The sequence below is a fragment of the Boleophthalmus pectinirostris genome, unplaced genomic scaffold (assembly GCF_026225935.1).
Source record: "Boleophthalmus pectinirostris isolate CB_2022bp ecotype Guang Dong unplaced genomic scaffold, ASM2622593v1 HiC_scaffold_18, whole genome shotgun sequence".
NCBI lineage: Eukaryota > Metazoa > Chordata > Actinopteri > Gobiiformes > Gobiidae > Boleophthalmus > Boleophthalmus pectinirostris.
This window is the reverse complement of record NW_026571133.1, coordinates 28,383,461-28,402,420: the sequence shown is the minus strand read 5'-3', so window position 1 is coordinate 28,402,420 and position 18,960 is coordinate 28,383,461. Positions and strand designations below refer to the sequence as shown.

Genomic DNA, 18,960 nt, shown 5'->3' with positions numbered 1-18,960 from the left:
CATGTGGAGCAGGCAAATATATATACGTGACCAATTGGTTTTCTTTCCATCTGACTTGTGCCATTTGAGCTCAAAATGGCCTTGTTACTTATGCTTCAGTGATTATCAGCAAGCAGCCACCTTCACTTTTGCCTGTGGACAGCAACCGTTGTATGATTAAGGCATTATGATATACAAAAAAACTTTTATAATGACACAGAATATAATTTCTTTGAACTTTTTAATAATGGCACAAAGACATTTTCTTATTCTAACAAAATAATCTCAGCAATATTTGTGTTTGTGTCAATGAATCATGATAAATACATTACAGCATTAATTCTACAGTTTCATCATCTCACCTTCACCAACCGCAATAAGACATAACAATTTTAATACTGCAACCTGTTGTCATTATAAAAGTCTAAAGTAACGGCGGCTCCAATTTGACCTTTTTACATCAAAATATGAAGGCATCCTGCAGTATAGCTGACTAAATACAATGCACTTTATGACACCATGGAGTAACATCGAACCTTCTAAAATACAAATTACTCTGAACCGTTTAGACTACTACCACTTGAAGAATAAGATGTTTGTTACTTCTTGCTGTATGAAAAACCCTGCATTCGACGGTGCTCCCTCAGCCTGTAAAATGAAAAGCAAAACATAAGTCACAGATAAAAAACAATATCATTGTATTGTTTACAGAAATACAGACCTAACAGCATTTATTTTGATGAACCCTGACGCATCACACGGATCATAGTCTCCTTGTACATCCATGCTGGGGGGAGAAGAAAAAATATTATGCTGCCAAACTAACTCCAAATGAAAAAGAGAAAAACATAAAATAAATATTTGGTGTCAGTTGTGAAGAGACATGCAGGGATAATTGTATTACCAATAATCTGCTCTTTTGTAATAATTTCCTGGTCTACTTTCTTTCCCGTGCTCCCTTTGGTTTTGTTTGTCCTGAATAACAAAATCAATACTAACGACTGAAAACACAATTGTGTACGCACAATAGTAGTAGATACACATAAAGTACATTTAATTCCCATTATATCAAATGTTACATGTGATAAGTCTAAGTAGTGGAGATTATGTAGTAGACATTTTCGTTCTTCAAGTTTAGTCTTTTCAAATCTGTCATATCCGTGCTATTTAGGACTGTGGAGTGGTCCACTTTTCCTCAAGTGTGCCGGTCTTTCACAAAGAACGTCTATGTGCTATATAATTACAGCAGTTTCTACCTGCAGTGCTTAATACACTCCCTGACTGAGCCTTCTCCTGTGCTCAACACCCCCAACTTGAATGTACAGCCTGCACTTATTCTTCACAAGCACTTAGCAAAGGAGGAAATTGCCAACAAATGATAGGATAAACACTATAAAAAGAAAAGACCGACAACTAAATCATCAACTCTCAATACACGACTCCCTCCCAGCACCTGAGCACCATTATGAGCGAGTGGCTCCAAAGAATATGGTCCTCTTTGTGTGTGTGCAAGCATGTAATATTCAGTGTCTCCTCTTCAGAAGTCCTGTGGTGGAGAGAGCCGTCATGGAGCAGGGTGACATTTGTGTCTCAGGTGGGTGCAGTGATGGGCTGTAATACTACTGTGTTAATGATGCCGTTTACTGATGCCTGTAGAGGCCAAACAGGATGTCAGCAGGGACAAATATGTTCTGTGTATTCATCATTAAGGATCATCCCCAAGCCTCTAGCTAAAAAGTTAAATTCATGTTTCTTATCAAAATAAATAAAATAAAAACTGAATATTTGATTGTTTTTTTCACAATGAAGCAAAGCTACTCACACCGCCGGGACAATGTGTTCTGAATGAAAGAAAAACCTTTAACAAAACAAACAACTGTTATTTTTTTCTATCTACACACTCTCCCCTTATGTTTGGTCAGTGGATAAAATGCTTACAAACGGATAAAATTCCAGCATCATGCATGTTAAAGCTGCCTGCACCTCGACTGATCATCAAAATTACATTTGGAAGGGACTTTCCATTTGTGAACCCTGGAGGTTATGAGGAAAGTGGCCTTTGTGTGACAATCTGTATCCAGTGCCACATCTAAAGTAGCATTTCTATGGAGTTTTTGTATTGGACCCATTTAGTGGAAGAATCAAGTCCATCTGTCAATGCCCTGAGGAGTTTGTGGTGAACACACAACACCTCTGTCAAAATGAGCTGCCTTCAATCATGGATTAAACCAACTAGATAATCAAAATTGCCTTAGTAATCACTTATTAAATATTAATGAGTGTGACACAGTCTTGGTAGAAAATCTGACTAAAAGAAGGGGTACCGGTGATGGGATTAGTATGTTCTTTTCAGTACTTCTTTTTAATATTTTCCATTTGTTGCTGTGAGTGCAGTCTGCTCTGGTCTTACTCTTTCTGACCTGCCTAACAAGCATAACTGCCTAGTAGTTTGCTGTTAAAAGCCCAGTAAAATCACTTCTCTCTTCTGGCTGAAAACTCCATTAGTTGTATGACTCTGGGGTATGAGTAAGGAGAGGGACTCAAGTGGATGTGGAGAGGCATATGGAGGGTTTTGCTTTGGTCAGTGCTCAGCCTGCCCAGAGGGCAGAAGGGGTCAGCCCCCTTGAACAAACCTACTGTTACCACAGCTTGGAGGGGGCGGGTATGGTGGGGTTGGGGTGCTGCCCTCCAGGAATTGAGCTTGACACCCCTCTGATGTCTTTGTGAAGGAGGGTCACTTAGTGTGTTGATGGTCGCAGAAGTTGGGCAACAGACCGACCAAGAACATGTGCAAGAGTTGAACTGTGCCCAGTGCAGCTAAATACAGCTGTCAATTGAACCAGAGGCCTTCATACACACAGTGCGTGCATTTAATTTTAGCCTATACATACCTGACCAGCTCTTCATTGTACAGAGACTTGGGTGACTCACGGCCCAGGATGTAGACATGGCCCTTGTAGACAGATAGCTGTACTTTGCCCTCCACATTCTCTTGAGACTTTGCTATGCAGTGGCGCACAAACTCACACTCTGGACTATACCAGAAACCTAAAAATAGACAATTTGGAGTGTAGTTACTGGTCTATTAAACAGGGACATTAATTAAAAAGGAAATTAAACAGTTAATTGCACCAACATTTAAATATTTGATCACAAAAAACCCTCCTGTTAACAAGGGCTGTTTTTTGCATCTTCCAGACCTCCCCACAATCTCTACTCTCTCATTTTCCTTAGACGGGCTGTCAGTCTCCTGGACAGATGGGCCCGGGACAGTATTTGTTCAGAGGTCAGGAACGCCCCACTCAGCAGGGGTCCTCGTCTCATCAGCAGCCGACCTCCACCTCATTGTCTGGTCATGTTCACAGACACAATCCTAATCGCTATACTGTTCTGGCACAAGAAGAGACCAAGCTTTTACTTATCATTTATTGCCATTGTTTGAGAATATTTTACTTGTACCTGTTCACAAAAATGACTAATTGGTGTTGTGTTTCTCCACAGTGTATAATAATGACTTTTAATTTACAAGTGAAATTGAATACTGTATTGATGCAAAGTAGATACAGGACAGGTGGGTAGTTAACATAAACTAATGTGCATGGAGGGTGCAGAGTTTAATCTGTGCCCCCGTCCTGAAGGTAGCAACATAATGCATGCATGCGCTCGCTTCAGTCTCCAGAGGGTAGGACTGAAGTGGCCTAGTACTAGGGCTCTAATGGCACTGATCCTATTATGTGGATAAAGGTAGCGGGGCTGGACACCGAGCAGAAGGGAGGATTAAGACACCTGAGCTTACGTGCGCACACACAGACACACAGACACACACATAGCAAATATATAGGCCCTGGTCGACAGAAATAAATGACAGTTCTTTTATTCAGTGATTATGCCAGTGTATTCTCAACATTTCAAATGTAACAAAGATATTATGATGAAATGTATCTATTTGAGATAACTAGGACTCTATGTGATGTATGCTAGGACACTTAATCCAAAACAGTACTCCAGTCAGAGAGTGAATGAGAACACTTGAATAGATTTATGGAGGTTTAATGTCCTTCCTTGTAGTTTTCTGTCAGGTTATTTATAAGTACATTTAAATAATATTACCAACAAAAATAAGTGTATCAGAATAGTGACGGCATATATAATCATTAGCATATGAATAACTGTTAAACAATCACCTGAACTATTGCATACCCATAACCGCTATGTAAATTAGCATTAGAACATTTAACAACAATTAAATAAACAAACAAATTTACAAACCCACCTCTATCATAGAGGCAGACTTAGACAGGTTAAAGGGAATGAAATTAAGCTACAGCAGCAAGACGAGCAGATGCAGCATTTCCATGGTAACTACACTTTAGTTGCCCAAGAAAGTTACTGAACAGTTATACTCAGGAATCTATTCATGTTGCTGGGAGAAGAAACATCTGCATACACAATAGTATAACCAAAATCATAACCAAGATTGCTGCACTGTGTAACTTTTCTAGTAGAAGGTTAGCTGCCTGCTTGTCTCCATGGAGAGGTTGTTGCTATGAATGTTCCACAGTATGGCAGCCAGTGGTGTAAACTCTACCAGAAAAAGTTATAGTGCATGTTAAAAAGTGCACTATGTTACCATGAGGGGAGGTGGTCTGCCACCTGCTTATCTCCATGGAGATTTTACTGCTTTGCCTGGAATGTTCCACGGTATGACATTAAACAGGCCAAGTTACAGGTAATAGAAAAGTGACTGTGTCTTTGAAGATACTTCTAGCCATAAGCGTAAAGCACTGTACAGCATTCTAGGTAATGCAATTAAAATCTCAATGGAGACAAGCAGGTGACAGACTCACCACCAGAGAAAATACATAGTGCACCTTTAAGGCTTAAATGATCACATTTTCAGAGATCAGCTGATGATGCAGTAACTTACCATTGTAGACAAGTTCCGAGAACTTGATACCAAGTCCCTGTTTGATTCTGCGAACTTCTTTGTCCATGGTAAAGGTTTCAATGTCCAGGTGAGCACTCAACAGAATGGTACCTCCTGGAGTTTCATATATTCCTAAAAGCATTCACAAAACATTTATTACATCCAAGTTCATTGTTTTGAATAACTTCCACCAACAGTGCTACCTTCCATTACGGTATATGCATTTGGGTTTGAGAACAAAGAGTATTTTACTATGACTAATCCATCCAATTTATAGCAGAATCAAACATTGATAAAAGATAGGGTAAAAGTTCTTTTCATTTAAAATACTCCAGTTCTATTAGTCATGTGCCTGACAGCTTTTTGATGGACAGGTCTTCAGAAAGCTCAGAAACACGGACAAGCGTGTCCCTGATAAATGACAGGGTAGCAGGCCCCTGCCAGCTTGGAGTCCAGACCAGGGCTCTGTCTACCCTGTAATTTACCCCCTCTGGACCCATACTGAGGGTGGGGGCAGAAAAGATGAGGTAGATGTGAGGAGAAATGAAGCTGTCCCTCAAACGTCAACTAAAGCAATTGGAAAAAAAAAATGCTACGAGACATATCTAACAGAAATAGAAATTTCTTATAAGACCTGTAATTTGCATTTGATTACTAGAATTCTGCATTGTTTCTGTAACTGCACAGTATTCACACTGTTGAAGAACTGCAGTATTAAAACAAAAGTGTATTTCCTGACTGCTGTTTTTCTGGACACATTTTTTGTGTTATTTTAACAGATAGATGCTGCTGCTCAATCTGATGAACACTGCAGCACAAATCTGTAAAACCTGTAGTCTTGCTACAAAACAGAAGTGCTCACTTTCTGCTGCTGGCCAAAACCTGAGCTTAGCAATGTGGGTAAATGACTAAAGCCTCAAAGCTATAAGAGAGCTTTTGACATTCAGGTAATCCAAAGCCATAAAGGGGCATGTAGGGACATTGCTGCTGGTTCAATCAGATAAATAAGTTAAAACTGCCCTCCAACTCAACTTGGCTTAAAAGCTCAAAAAGAGGTAGCTTAGGTGACACACACAAACAATGAAATGCAATCTCTGTAAACTCTAATGGAGCTAGTTTTGTTAAGCTCTCAGCTAAAACAGCAATAAATGTGAGTCTTTTCTACCATCAGAGTGGCTATGCTAACCTGCCTATGGTGTTTAACTGATATGGGTTGGCTTTATTTCATTAGGGCAAAATGTAAGTGCAATTAATTTATGTAAACATGACATTTTGTTTTACAGAGGTAGAAAATAAATGCTTAGCTTAAATCATATCCCATAGCCTTATACTCTATATTAAAACAGTTATTACCTCTTGATTGTATCTATAACAACAAATCCTGAAATGACAGAGTATTGAGTTAATCCAGGGTGAAAAAATGCATAGAACACTCGGTTGGTTGAGTTAATGCCATCCCTGCCTCTTTTATTGAAAATGTCATAAGATCCACACACCACCACCATGGACACAACTACATTCTTTTTGACTGAAGTAATAATCACACGAGGGTTTACCCAATAAAGTTGCAATCTAATTGCAATGTATTTTTTATACATATAATAAACTGGTCTTTATTTACTTGTTTTCTCTTAAAGCAGGGTTTAGTTATGAGCTAAATACTGATGGGCCCAGTCAAGCAGAAGTATACAGCAAGGCCAAAAATTCTAGTTGATGTATTTCATCATATCTTGTGTTATTCGATCTTTGAACTGTTGATGAAGGTACATGATTTAAAAAAAAAAAAAAAGTATTTAAAATGACAAGAAATTGCTTGGAAGGACTGACATATTTTATAGAAATAGTTTCCTTTCATTTTGAAGTAATATTAAAGTATTCGGAAGAAAAAAACTGACAAATTATGCAAAATCATGCACCTTCTACTTGCTTGCACAATTTAGTTACTTTTCCCTCCGTTACCATGACCTTTCTTAATAAAAAATCTCATTACTCAAAAAGTAAGAGTTTTTCAACCTAATCTTGTGCCATATGGTAGAAAACTATATTAAACAAATATTCAAACCAGTTTGATAAGGATATGTAAGTGAGAACCGCTAGTTATCACTGTTTGGATTTATTGCCCAAAAAGTGCTGCATATTTCATTCCCTCCGTTACCAACATGAGTTTAAAAAATTTTTGTCAACAACTTGAAAGAATATCGCAGGGTTAACTTTACCCTGTTGGAGTGCTAACTCTTTCCTACATTCTAATACCATACTTATTTCAATAGTCCCTCTAGTTTCTGAATAAGAGCTATTTGAATGTAAAAAATCTGCCCGTTTCCCTCCGTTACCGCTTGACCAGACCCTGATGTAAATGTAAATAGCAAATTTAATCAGTACTGGAATCAAAGTGGGCAAAAATCCCTGGCTGATACAAACATTTCAACAATCAAGTTCCAAGCCATCAGACTGAGAGGTGGAACTGTTCCTCTTGCACACTGTTTTTTCAGCACAGAGTGACAACATCCTTGACAAACCATTACAATTGTCCGCCGCCTCCCTGACCCAGCACAAACAAATATGACCCATGACAAACGCGTATGACACGTCTCCATTCAATCTGGCTGACTGTCTATTGTGCAACCAGACTGCCAATCCAGAGGAAGCCCATGTGTACAGTGAACGGTAGTTACAGGAGCGCTTGGACATCTCATGCTCCACCTCTTTTTTCAGCGCTAGCAGAGGAGAAAGCTTTGATCTTTTGTTCGTAGAGGGGAGAGAAAAGTGGGCTTCCTATTTTCCAATTTCTACCTGCCAAGATGAGCTATATCCGCAGTCAGTCGGCCAGTCAATTTCTCAATCAAAACACATCAAGGCCTCTATCCATCGTGTGTGCGGCAAAGAACAGGGCCTATAAAGCATTCCTACAATTGACGATTGAGATTTACAGAAAAAGTAAAAGATTTTGTATACCATCAGTGATAGAAAATTATTACTACTGATTAAATTCAATATTTTTTTATCATGTGTAATACTTTTTAAATGATGAGTCAGGACTAAAGCACGAATCACAGCAGGATACATGTTTCAATTATCAACTTTTGACGAATGGAAATTATGGTAAAATGTTTTGTTAGTTTGGAGTCCCTATTAGTAGTTAATTAAGTAAAGGTAGGCAATATTGAAGCCTTTTTTGATTATTGCAATAACATTAATCAGATAAGAAATAAAAAATTCTACCCATTAGAAAAGTGTCTCTAAATATCTTAGTTGAGGGTCAAGTATTAACAGCCAATAGACTGTAAATAGAAAAATGCAATATTGCTTCATACCCTTGTTTTGGGAAATCTCATCCTTTTTATTATTATTTATCAAATTCTTCTTGCATACTTTCAAAGCATCAATTTCAATATGATCTTGAAGACAATATGCATACACCCATCTCTACAATTACAATAATACTTTTTTGTACTTTAGTCTAAAACAGACGACTAGTAGACTATAGATTTTACTTTAATTTCAAGAAATTCCCTTGATGTAGCCACCACTATTACTAGATGCCACACAAAAGTTACTAAAAAATAAGAATCAGAAAAAAAAAAAACATGTTTCCTTTCCCGTAGAAATGACAGATTGGTGATTGAATTCAGTCAGACGTGAAGTGTTATTTTGCTCACAGTGTGTGTTTTCAATACTGGAGTGCATGTAAATAACTTGGGTTTCTATGACTTCAGGTAAATCACCAGGAAAGAAAATGCTTCCTTTGACGAGGAAGACGTGTTTGGTGCTCAGTCCACTTTTACAGAGTGGAATAGGAAGAATGACACTTAAAGGACTCATGTCAAATAACTGCAAATTACATGAAAGCTTTTGGTTCTAAAAGGATTTGAGACATATTTCAGAATGGTGAAAATATGACTGCCTGTCTGTCTGGAATAGTTATTTCTATGTGGAAATGATGCCACCTGTCAGAATCAAATAGCACAGATTCAAAAAAAAAAAAGAAACGGATAAATGCACTTACAATAATTACTCACCTCTGGACTTCATACCAATGAATCGGTTCTCTACTATATCAATTCTCCCCACACCATGTTTACCTCTGAAAAAAGACAGGAAGAAAACAGAGTGAGTGCATGCTTACTGCAGCTATAAAACTTACTTATTCTACACTACAAGATACAAGTTTTAGCTCTCAACTTTATTTATTTGACTTTCTGGACCCCTCGAAAGTGCAGTAAATGGAAAACACAGGAGGAGAGGACACTGGTGAGATTGAACTGTGATCCAACAGTGATGGACAAAGATAAACCCCAAGGTGGTGAACTTAACCAGCGCTTTAGTCAAAAAAATACTTACATATTTGTGACATGAGCACAGGCTTACCCAATTTGATTGAGGTAAGAGAAGATCTCCAATGGTGAAGTCTTGGAAGTAGTGTCTTTCAAGTTGGCCACTTTAACAGGCACTCCTATAAGTCAACAACATAAGTGGAGAAGATAGAATACACTTCATTTCAAGAAAAAAAATTACTACAAAATGCTACTAGTCTAATTGTTACTTACAAAATGTAATTTAAGTGAATTTAAATTTAACTGACAAGACAATGTTCAAAATGCAGCAGTTTACAGTTAAGAGGAAATCGTAAGAAGGATACAAATAAAAAGAAAAGGTAAACTAAAATCTGCTGACAACTACTCATTAGTTGAGTCACTGACAATACAATAGCATTCATCAGAGAGTGAAAGGCAATACAAAAGGCGTTGGTGTGAACAGCTAATAAATTCAAAGGCTGAGCTCATTTGAAAACTGTGAAATCGTGGGCAGGCCTTTACCTAATGCAATTACACACAAAGCTTTGTTACCCCACAACTCTTTTTTTACGCTCAGAGTTTTTTGCAGTACCGCTTGTTTGTGTGTACTTGCTTGGGTAGATTCATCATCCGTCCAATCAGCACCACATCTCCAAGACACAAACGCCATGTTCACAAAATGCACTTCCTCCTATGGCCAACTAAACCAAGGATGCATCAATCACTGTCCTGGACTTGCTTATTCATGGCCTTCAATGAGCTTAACAGGCCAAAGGTGGAAGCAAGAAAAACAAAAACTTCGGGGAAAGGCACAGATTCCAATACAAGCATAAAAATTAGCATGTTGTACGTTCAAAGGGTAGATTAAAAATGCATTTTGAAAGGACAAAATAAAAATGGCTCTTTACAAACTTTTATGTGCATTTTAGTTGGCATTTAAAAAACCCTCCATCAAAATGACACAAGAGATTTGACAAATTTTCTTAGACAAGGCCATTGTGGCCATCCCATTCTCATATCACGGGAACCTTGCTGGCTCCCATGGTAGAAGTAAGTAGCTAGTATGGACTGGCATTATTGAAAACTACGCCCCTCCCAGACAGCTAATAATTAGATTAAAAGTTCAAACAAATTAAGTGAGTGTCTGAACGTGGGAGTGTAGTGCCTGGCTATTAGTTCTTATTCTTCCTCTCTCCATTTTGCAGGTTCTAATCATTCATAGAAGGGCCTTTTTCTCCTCATGATCCCTTTCTTCACTTATTTGGAGCCTAACAGTGTGGACAATGGCAGCGCAGACACAGTTGTAGGAAAAATTACTGCTCTACATTTTTCCTCTCTGTCTCCTGTTCGTCTCTAGTCCTTTGGCATGAAAAGAGGGAGGGATGATTTTTCAAGGGAGAAAACCAGAGAACAGGGTATTTGACGGGGAAAAGGTTCCTGTTGTTAAATATTCTTTTTTAATCAGTGAGAAAACTTTGGTGAGAATGGCAGGGATGAAAAGGTGGGAGGGGTAATGAAATGAAACATTCTTGTGCTGATCTTGTGCTCAGAGGGAGGAGCAGACTCCGGCCTTTGTATGGACAACTAAAACAGCTTTTGTCGTAGGGTGCTCAATAAAGGCAGAGAGAATATGTGTGAAAACAGAGCGAGGCCAGCAAAGAGCCCGCGAATCCACACCAGCCCTAAACTGCCTGGAAGTTATAGTGTACAAAAGCATATTTCTTCTCCTGCTGATCTGGCACCAACCCCCTGGTTTGGAGACTATAGAAGAAAGTCAAATTCCATAGCCACTTCAGCCCATTTGTATAACTGGACTAAATGTAACCTTCTAGACTTGCCTTAAATTTCTCTTAGAGTCCATTAAAGGGTCTGCCAGGCTTGAGCCATCAGAGAAGCTAGAGTCTGTCTGTCAATTGATATTAGTAGTCTTCAGCATTTACTGGTGACCAGGAATGAGGGACATCTGGGCCAAGTGCCCCAGGCTGGGATGTTTCTTGTCATTGTGTGTTGTCATTTAGTCATTTAGTCTTTATGCAAACATGTGACACTTTCTACTACAGAGGCCAAATCTCATGGCATCATATATAATGAATGTTACTATGGCCCTCAGGGCCCAGGGTATTAAACAGACTTAAAACTTCCGGTCCATGTGTGCCCCAGGGCTAAACATGGCAGCTTTAGACCATGCTGTGCTGTGAAGGTTTGTGGAGAAGTCTGGGTGGTCAGGAATGGTGACAGAGAGCAGCTGGGTGTAGCTATTGCCTGTGCCTTGAACAAGCTTATCAATGATAAGGAAAATGTCCAGCTGAGGTGTCACAAACCGCACATAAAATACAGATCAAATCATGTGACAACACATATTGGAACTGTACAATCAAATGGAAGGCTAAAACAGAGGAACATTTACTACATATAAGTAAAAACTGTAAAATATTATGCAGTTGATCATGGCCTGACATGGCAGATAGAATTTCATTTTCATTTAACATGAAATCTGACATGTTAAAAAAAATTGGATGCGAGCAGAATCAACTGGTGACCTAAACATACACTAACCATTTCTAAACTCAATTTCAAGATCATCAGGGGTGTCTGGGGAGTCCTGTGGGTTCTTGGTCATCAGGTACAGGTCAGCCGGAGCGTGGCTCTGAAAACACAACACACACAGTAATTTTCTCCTTTGCACTCATTTTGTTCCCATTTGGTGAAAAACAGAGACCTTTCCAGACCTCATCACAAGCAGCAGCACTGAGTGGAAGACTACAGTGTTAGATGATAAAGGGTGAAGTGGGACGTGGAAGACAAGAAAGAAACCTGAAAAGGCTGTCATGAAATTAAATAGAACAAAATCAATGTTTTATTTTTCTCCTCAATTGGGTTTGATAATCTTTGTCCTATCTCTTCCACACAAAGGCAGAGGGACACAAGGGGCTGAAGGGAGAAGACACTGGTCACATTTTAACATTACAACTTGATTCACTCCTGGAAATATATTTTCTCTGTATTTAATGTATTCATAAACCTTAAAATCTCACACCTCTGTGTGTACAAAACATAAAACATTAAAAATAAAAATTAAATGGCCATCCTTCTGGCCATCTGCTGCTTTGTTCCAGTCGGGATGAGCTGGAAGCAATTTCAGTAAGTCAAGGCAGCCGCCAAAGAGCTACAGCTCTGATGTATCCATCTAGCAATATACCCCACCAACAATTACACAGCATTAGGAAAAGACGATGGCCAATGTCTTCTGAGCTGGGACAAATTGCAGGGGGACTATGCAAAATAACTACCGGGTGCATTTAAATGGAAAGCTTTACTAGACACTAAATCATACAATAACTAATCGGCATCCGCTTGCAGCCTGTCACCAAGGAGAAAACGAGCAATCACTTTCCTTCCTTTTAACTAAACACCAAAATTGACTTGGAGGCATCTGTCTCTCTTTTATTTTCTGCCTCAGTACACTGAAAGATGCCAAATGAGAGCAAACAGAAGAGGGGTAAAATGTCTACTCTAAAAGCCTATTGATGCAAACTCTAAAATGGGGATGGGGGGGCAAACTGAATTTTAAATATTTGTGTTTTTACTTGGGTTGATGTTGTACTGAATATAACCAATTTATCTCTACATAGGTAATTTGGCTTACTTTTTTACAGCATGTTGTTAAACCCATAAACAATTCTCTCAAGGTATTTCTAATATATTCAGAAAATGTAAACTGATGCATTTTCATGTAAAATCAAACTTCCAGGCTGTCAAAATGGAGCATGCAGCAATAGGCTTGTTTCCTGTGTGAAAGATCAATGCATTTCAATTCTAACCCCCTGCAGGTGGACCTGTCCCAAAGCCATGGCCCTGAAAGAGAGGAAAAGGTGGGCAGGGGGTATTGGTGGGAAATGGGGCGTGAAGCGAACCATCATGCAGCGTAGAACAGGTCTTTGGTCGCCTTTTCTCTTTTCAGATTGTTGTGCTAAAGTAAATCTTACAGCAAACGCAAAGTTTGCCACACGAACAATAAATTTCTATCTTTCCAAATATTAGTTGCCTCATTGGTTTTCAATTGTAGCCAGTAAAGGCCTAAAGAGGCAGAGCAAGTCAAACTCAAATATGTATCTTATTAATAAAAGATACAAAAATATTTGCTGCAATGGGATAATTATTTTTTTCAGTACATCAAAATATCATTGTTGATGGGACGGAAAAATTATAATATTTTGCAGAGACTCTTAAGTGATGACAAGACACAAAAGGCTGGCGCTTAAAGGTCAAACAAATCAGTGCTGGGGGTACAGAGGGGACATGGCATTCTCTGACCTCTCTGCTCCAAAGCACACATTCACAGTGGCATGCACACACACCTACAAGATCACTTCCTTCCCCTACAGGCACAAGTCTGTCTCCTGAGCTCCACACACAGGAGAAAACAAGGGTTTATTTCCTCTAGGTGAGCAGAGACGGTCACGCTTCTTTAGTCCTAGTCAACACAAAATGTGCCCCATCAACACCATGATCAAAGGCCAGACTGGGCTCAAGGAAGTCTCCTGACAAACCATAATTAAGATTCAGGTGATGTTGTGATGAGTCGAGATGAGTGTTGGACTATTTCAGGGAGGGCTTGGTTTCATGCAGGACACAATGCAACAGCAGTCAGTCAAAGTTTACCCCTTGCACATGAAACTTTTCCATTAATTTCTAACAAATACCACAAACACATTTTGTTTAAGTGTGTGAAAACATAATTCTGTAAAGAGGACTGATATTGTTTTGGATAAGTTCTCCCATATACCAAATATCTGATTGCTGAAGTTCTAAATGTGATATTTCTGCTTACGATTGATAAAGAGTATGCATAGACAGAAACACAGCACACACATAGTTAATGCCTCCCAATAGGCCTTAGGGGTAAGTACATCAGGTCTTTAGGGCTTTGTAGAGGCTGGGGGTTATCAGGAAGGATACATTGTTAAAATCATAAGAGTAACTCGAACTCCAGTGGGTCTTATCAGTAAAAGAACATATGAGCAACCATTTGGACATTTCCTGATGTGATGGCGTGAGCAAAGAGAGACTATTGTACTACAGGTGGGGGAAGACAGGAGGCTTTAATAGCTGAGGTCCACAGTGAGCCTTTAGGGCTGTAACAGGAGGAGAAAGGACAGCTGATACACAGAACAAGATGACCCCTTTCAGATGACCCCCGAATCTGTCATTTTACTTAAAGCATTCAGGTGAACCTATTACTTTAGCATGGAGTAAATAACTTGTATTCATTAGGCTATGCTTGTTCTTTTAAAATGTATGGTTAAAAAAAAACAAAAAAACAGTCAATTTGAATTGTCTTTGCTTAAGGTTTAAAGCATACTTTTGTGCCTCAATAATGTATTCAAATCATTTTATTTCTCTGGAATTATACAGTACTCTATAAAAAATATGGTGAATGAAGGGTATTTAATGCTATTAATACAATCAATTTTAGGGCAAAACCCTCAGTCAATAACACAATACAGTCAACATGCATCGCTATGCCACTGAGCAGGACTAGCCTTCTTTTCAAAGGTCTCTGAACAGGCCAACCACTATAGCACCAGTGAAGGGGTGGGAAAGTGTCTGAAAGAGTGAGGAAGATGGAGCGCTGTGAGTTACATTTGCCATTCCCCAACATCTTTGCTGCAACAGTAGCCTCACTTTGACACCCTGTCTATTCGGGCTCATCTGTCTGCTGCACACTCTTTGTACTTTACTGTTACTGGTGACATTTTGGTCGGTGTCACCCTGAAATGGCTCCCCTCCCACGTCGCAGCCCGCGGCGGCGCAATCAGTTGAACAATAAAGTCCCGAGAAGTAGTGGCTGGAACCAAGGAGGCCCCAGCTGGGCGCAACGCCCTAACCCTTCCCCCTCCCTGGCTCCCATGAAATCGGGAATTAGCCAAAGCGTTGCTGACGACAAGTCAGTGTCTGTGTGTCCCGGGCTCTTCCCAGGGCCCAGCAGGACCCAGGGTGAGCAGAGAAAGACACAGACAGAGCCACCAAGAGATGGGAGCTTTGGGGGTCACAAGGGGCAACCTGTATGTACAATTATGACCCTTGACCCCTGGCATTGCTTAGGCCTCTCACACATAGGACCGTGGGAGCTAGGTCCAGCCAGACCTGGCAATTTACAATGCCAAAATGAGTTGTGTTATTTTCATGACAAAGTTAAGTTCCCAACTTGCTGTAGTGATATATATTAAACTGGCTCTAATATAATTATTTTACCAATATAATATAATAAAAATTTACCAATATTTTACCAAAGCATTAGGAAGACAATAGACAGATATTAATCTCAGTTCTCACCTTTGGATTCTCAAGTATTCCGGATTCATAGCTAAAGAAAAACAGAAATACAAATATTCAATATATATGTGAATATTTTCAATGTTTACAGAAGATAAATCACCAGAGACAACACAACTACCAACCTTATATGCATGAGGTTGGCATCCATGCTCCATGGAGCCTTGGGAGAGACAGGAACAGGAATGCCATGTTTCTGAAGATGCAAAAAGTAGATCACATTTTACTACTTATTTCATATAGATGAAATACATTAATAAGAAGACCAAAATTACAGTCAAAATTTGAGCAATCAGTTTAGAGAGCCCAACTAAAATACCTTCACACGTACTGCATTCATTTAGTCTTTCTGGAAGAGCAAGATCGCCCTCTGGAATTGTTCTGCATCTGTTTCATGAACTGATTTATCAAGCAATTAAGTAAAATAATAATTGATTTAATACAAATATTTCATGCCACTGCTTTGTATGTATGTTTTAACACATTTGAAAATGCTTGTTTATTAGCTAATCTTTGTACTTGTCTAAATATATATATAACAGGTGAACTATGTAACTTCTGGTAGTACTTCACCTGCTTTTCTACTTGGAGATGGACCTTGCTTTGCCTAGAATATTCCACATGATAGTATTACATTCATCTGTCTCCATAAAGGCAAGCATGGAGCCCTACCAGGTCAAGTTACAGATGAGAATTGTGGCAAGGTGACCCCTTCTACATGAAGAATGCATTATTTTCAAGGTATCTTGGGGAAAAAAAGATTTTACTGAAACAACACTAGCTAAGTAAGTTTAATACCATAGTGAGGGACAAACCAAACAATGCAGTAACATTTTGGAGACAAGCAAGTGCCAGACCCCCTGCCAGAAATGTTTCATTGTGCACCTTTAAGCTACCTGTGCAAATTCCATAAGGTCTGTTCGTCCTTTGAAGCGGTTGTAAAACTCTGGAATCCTCCATGGAGCAATGATCTGAACACAGGAATAAAACACAAACTTTGTTCTTTGTCACATTAATGCTTCCAGGTATTGCATTTGGTCTGGAAAAGAAATGCACTCACCTTGACCTCAGGGTAGAGAGCATAGCAAGTCAGTTCAAACCGAATTTGATCGTTTCCCTAAAATGTAAAAAAAAAATTTTGTTACATAGTTACTGGATGGCTCATTATTTCCATCTAGTGGTCAGCAAAGGGCAGAACATAAACAGGCCAATGTGATACAAACCATTGTTGAGCCAGTGAAGTGGAAATGCATGTAATACAAGCATCTATGTAATATATGTAATACAAGCATCTAAGAAGCCTTTTATTCTGTTCAGCTCATCATGTTACATACCTGTAACTTGAATTATCTATAAAAGATTCTAATAACTTTACAGATTATCTACTTAGTTACAGTTCTGATAATAGTCTCCTGATGTATAAATGTAATTTTTTACCTTTCCTGTAGCACCGTGAGAGATATACTCTGCACCCTCTTTACGCGCAATCTCAACCTGGCGCTGGGCAATGCAAGGCCGAGCTACTGAAGTGCCTAACAGATAACGATCCTCGTAAACAGCATTTGCTTGTACAGCAGGCCAGATAAAATCTTGTACAAATTCTTCCCGAAGATCTTCAATGTAAACCTACAACAGATAAAGTGAAATGAGTCATGTAACTTACATCAATAATAGAATACAAAATATGGCAGTAGGGGATCATGCCATTTTAATACTGTATCTTCTAAAAAGTAAAAAAAAAAATGTGAGAATGACCTTTTTTGCACCAAGTTTTGTGCTTTTTCCCGAGCAGCCTCGAAGTTTTCATCTTGTCCAATGTCAGCCTGAAACAAACAAGTCAAACAAGTGCCGTCATAAACTCAATCTCTAGACTAGGATTAACTATGAGAAGTTGTATGACTGACTGTAGAATGCTACACACAGCTGTACAGCCAGCTGGATAGTTGTTTCTCAAAAAAAGGTGGATGTACTCATGTTAATTTTTTTCTTACCAAAAATGTGATGACATCATAGCCCTGTTCCTTCAGCCACACCAGGATACAAGAGGTGTCCAGACCACCACTGTAAGCCAAGACTACAGAACCTTTGGACATTTTGAGCTCTCTTCACTGTAAATGGTCAACATAATAGACATAGTTGAAAATTATTCACAGTTTACCAGTAAGTATTGTATTTATTTTTATAACTGAGCCATTCTGTCTTTTGATATATTATAACACCCAGTAATTTCTAACAGCAACTGTTTATTAACTAAAAAGAAAATGATAACATGGTCTGATGAAATCTATCCATGTTGTTTCCTCACTCCTTGATATTGTGACGTTGATAGTCTGACTCAACACTCAGCATAATGAAATGCTCAATTCTGGAGTAAAAAAAAAAAATCTGTGTGACCATGCAACTGTTGGGTGTGCTATACAATGCCGTTTATATGGCTTGCCAAAGGAATTCGCTTACAGCTGCCTATTCCCGGTGACAGCCACATTATCCAAACTCTCAATGGTTCATTAACCTCATCATTCATTCTTACAAATCCCCGCGTAGCCTCATACAATGTACAATTTCATAGATTTTAACTTTGAAAAAGCTTATCATTAGATAAAATAGTAGGCTAAAAAAAGACACAGGTCTCTTCGCGGCACAAGATATTTTTTCCATCGCAGCAAGCAACTTAGACTGCAGGGGCTACGGACTACATAGGCTAACGATACAATTTGGCAACAAAACAAGGAAAAAATCAACACGTTGAGGAAATTGTAAATTATAACAGGTAATTACATAGTTAATTACCAATAAGCAGCCTTTTCCTGAGGTATATACACCGTTTGTCGTCTGTCCGCTAGAGATGCGTTCCCGTGAAGCGAGCGCGAGCTGTGGGTCTAGGGCCTGGCTCCACTGCACGTGTATTTCGCCCTACGCGAGCGTAAAAACTGCAGCTTTTGGACGCGTAACTTTTATAAACCACGACCACGCGGCCACGACGCAACCGCGGCCGCGTCTCATTTCTCTCTTCTCGCTTCCTTCTCCTTGATTCCTCTCCTCGATCCTCCATTTTTAGCCGTCAATCAAATGTCATATTAAGTGGTGTCCCAAAGAAATCCACTTAAGGTAGGAATAAACATGAGGAAGACTTCAGGAGGCAAACATCAGAGAAAATAATCAAACTTTATTGGTCTCAGTGAGGAGTTTATATCCTCTATCCTTTCTGTGTCTCCTCTGTGGGTGGGACTTCCTCAACGATTTCCTGCAGAATCGAGGAGAGGAATCAAGGAGAAGGAAGCGAGGAAAGAGAAATGAGACGCGGCCCACGGTTGATAAAATGACGGACTGTAAAGGGACTGGTTTATATGAATGAGAAACTGCGCCATACATAAAATCCACACGCTCTGAAAGATAAGGAAAAGGTTAGTCTACATCTAATTC

General features: G+C 39.2%; 1 protein-coding gene across 1 annotated transcript; it reads right to left on the bottom strand.

Annotated features, from left to right (window-relative positions):
* Positions 1-203: 203 nt before the first annotated feature.
* Positions 204-18,518, bottom strand: ass1 (argininosuccinate synthase 1). The gene is given in 16 exon segments (XM_055153831.1): positions 204-627; positions 701-766; positions 2,871-3,027; positions 4,907-5,038; positions 8,926-8,990; positions 9,275-9,359; positions 11,758-11,848; positions 15,538-15,568; positions 15,663-15,733; positions 16,434-16,508; positions 16,598-16,654; positions 16,975-17,163; positions 17,293-17,312; positions 17,315-17,360; positions 17,529-17,645; positions 18,328-18,518. Coding segments are annotated over 15 exon segments (1,236 nt in total). The 5' UTR covers positions 17,631-17,645; positions 18,328-18,518; the 3' UTR covers positions 204-578.
* Between the last annotated feature and the right edge of the window lie 442 nt (positions 18,519-18,960).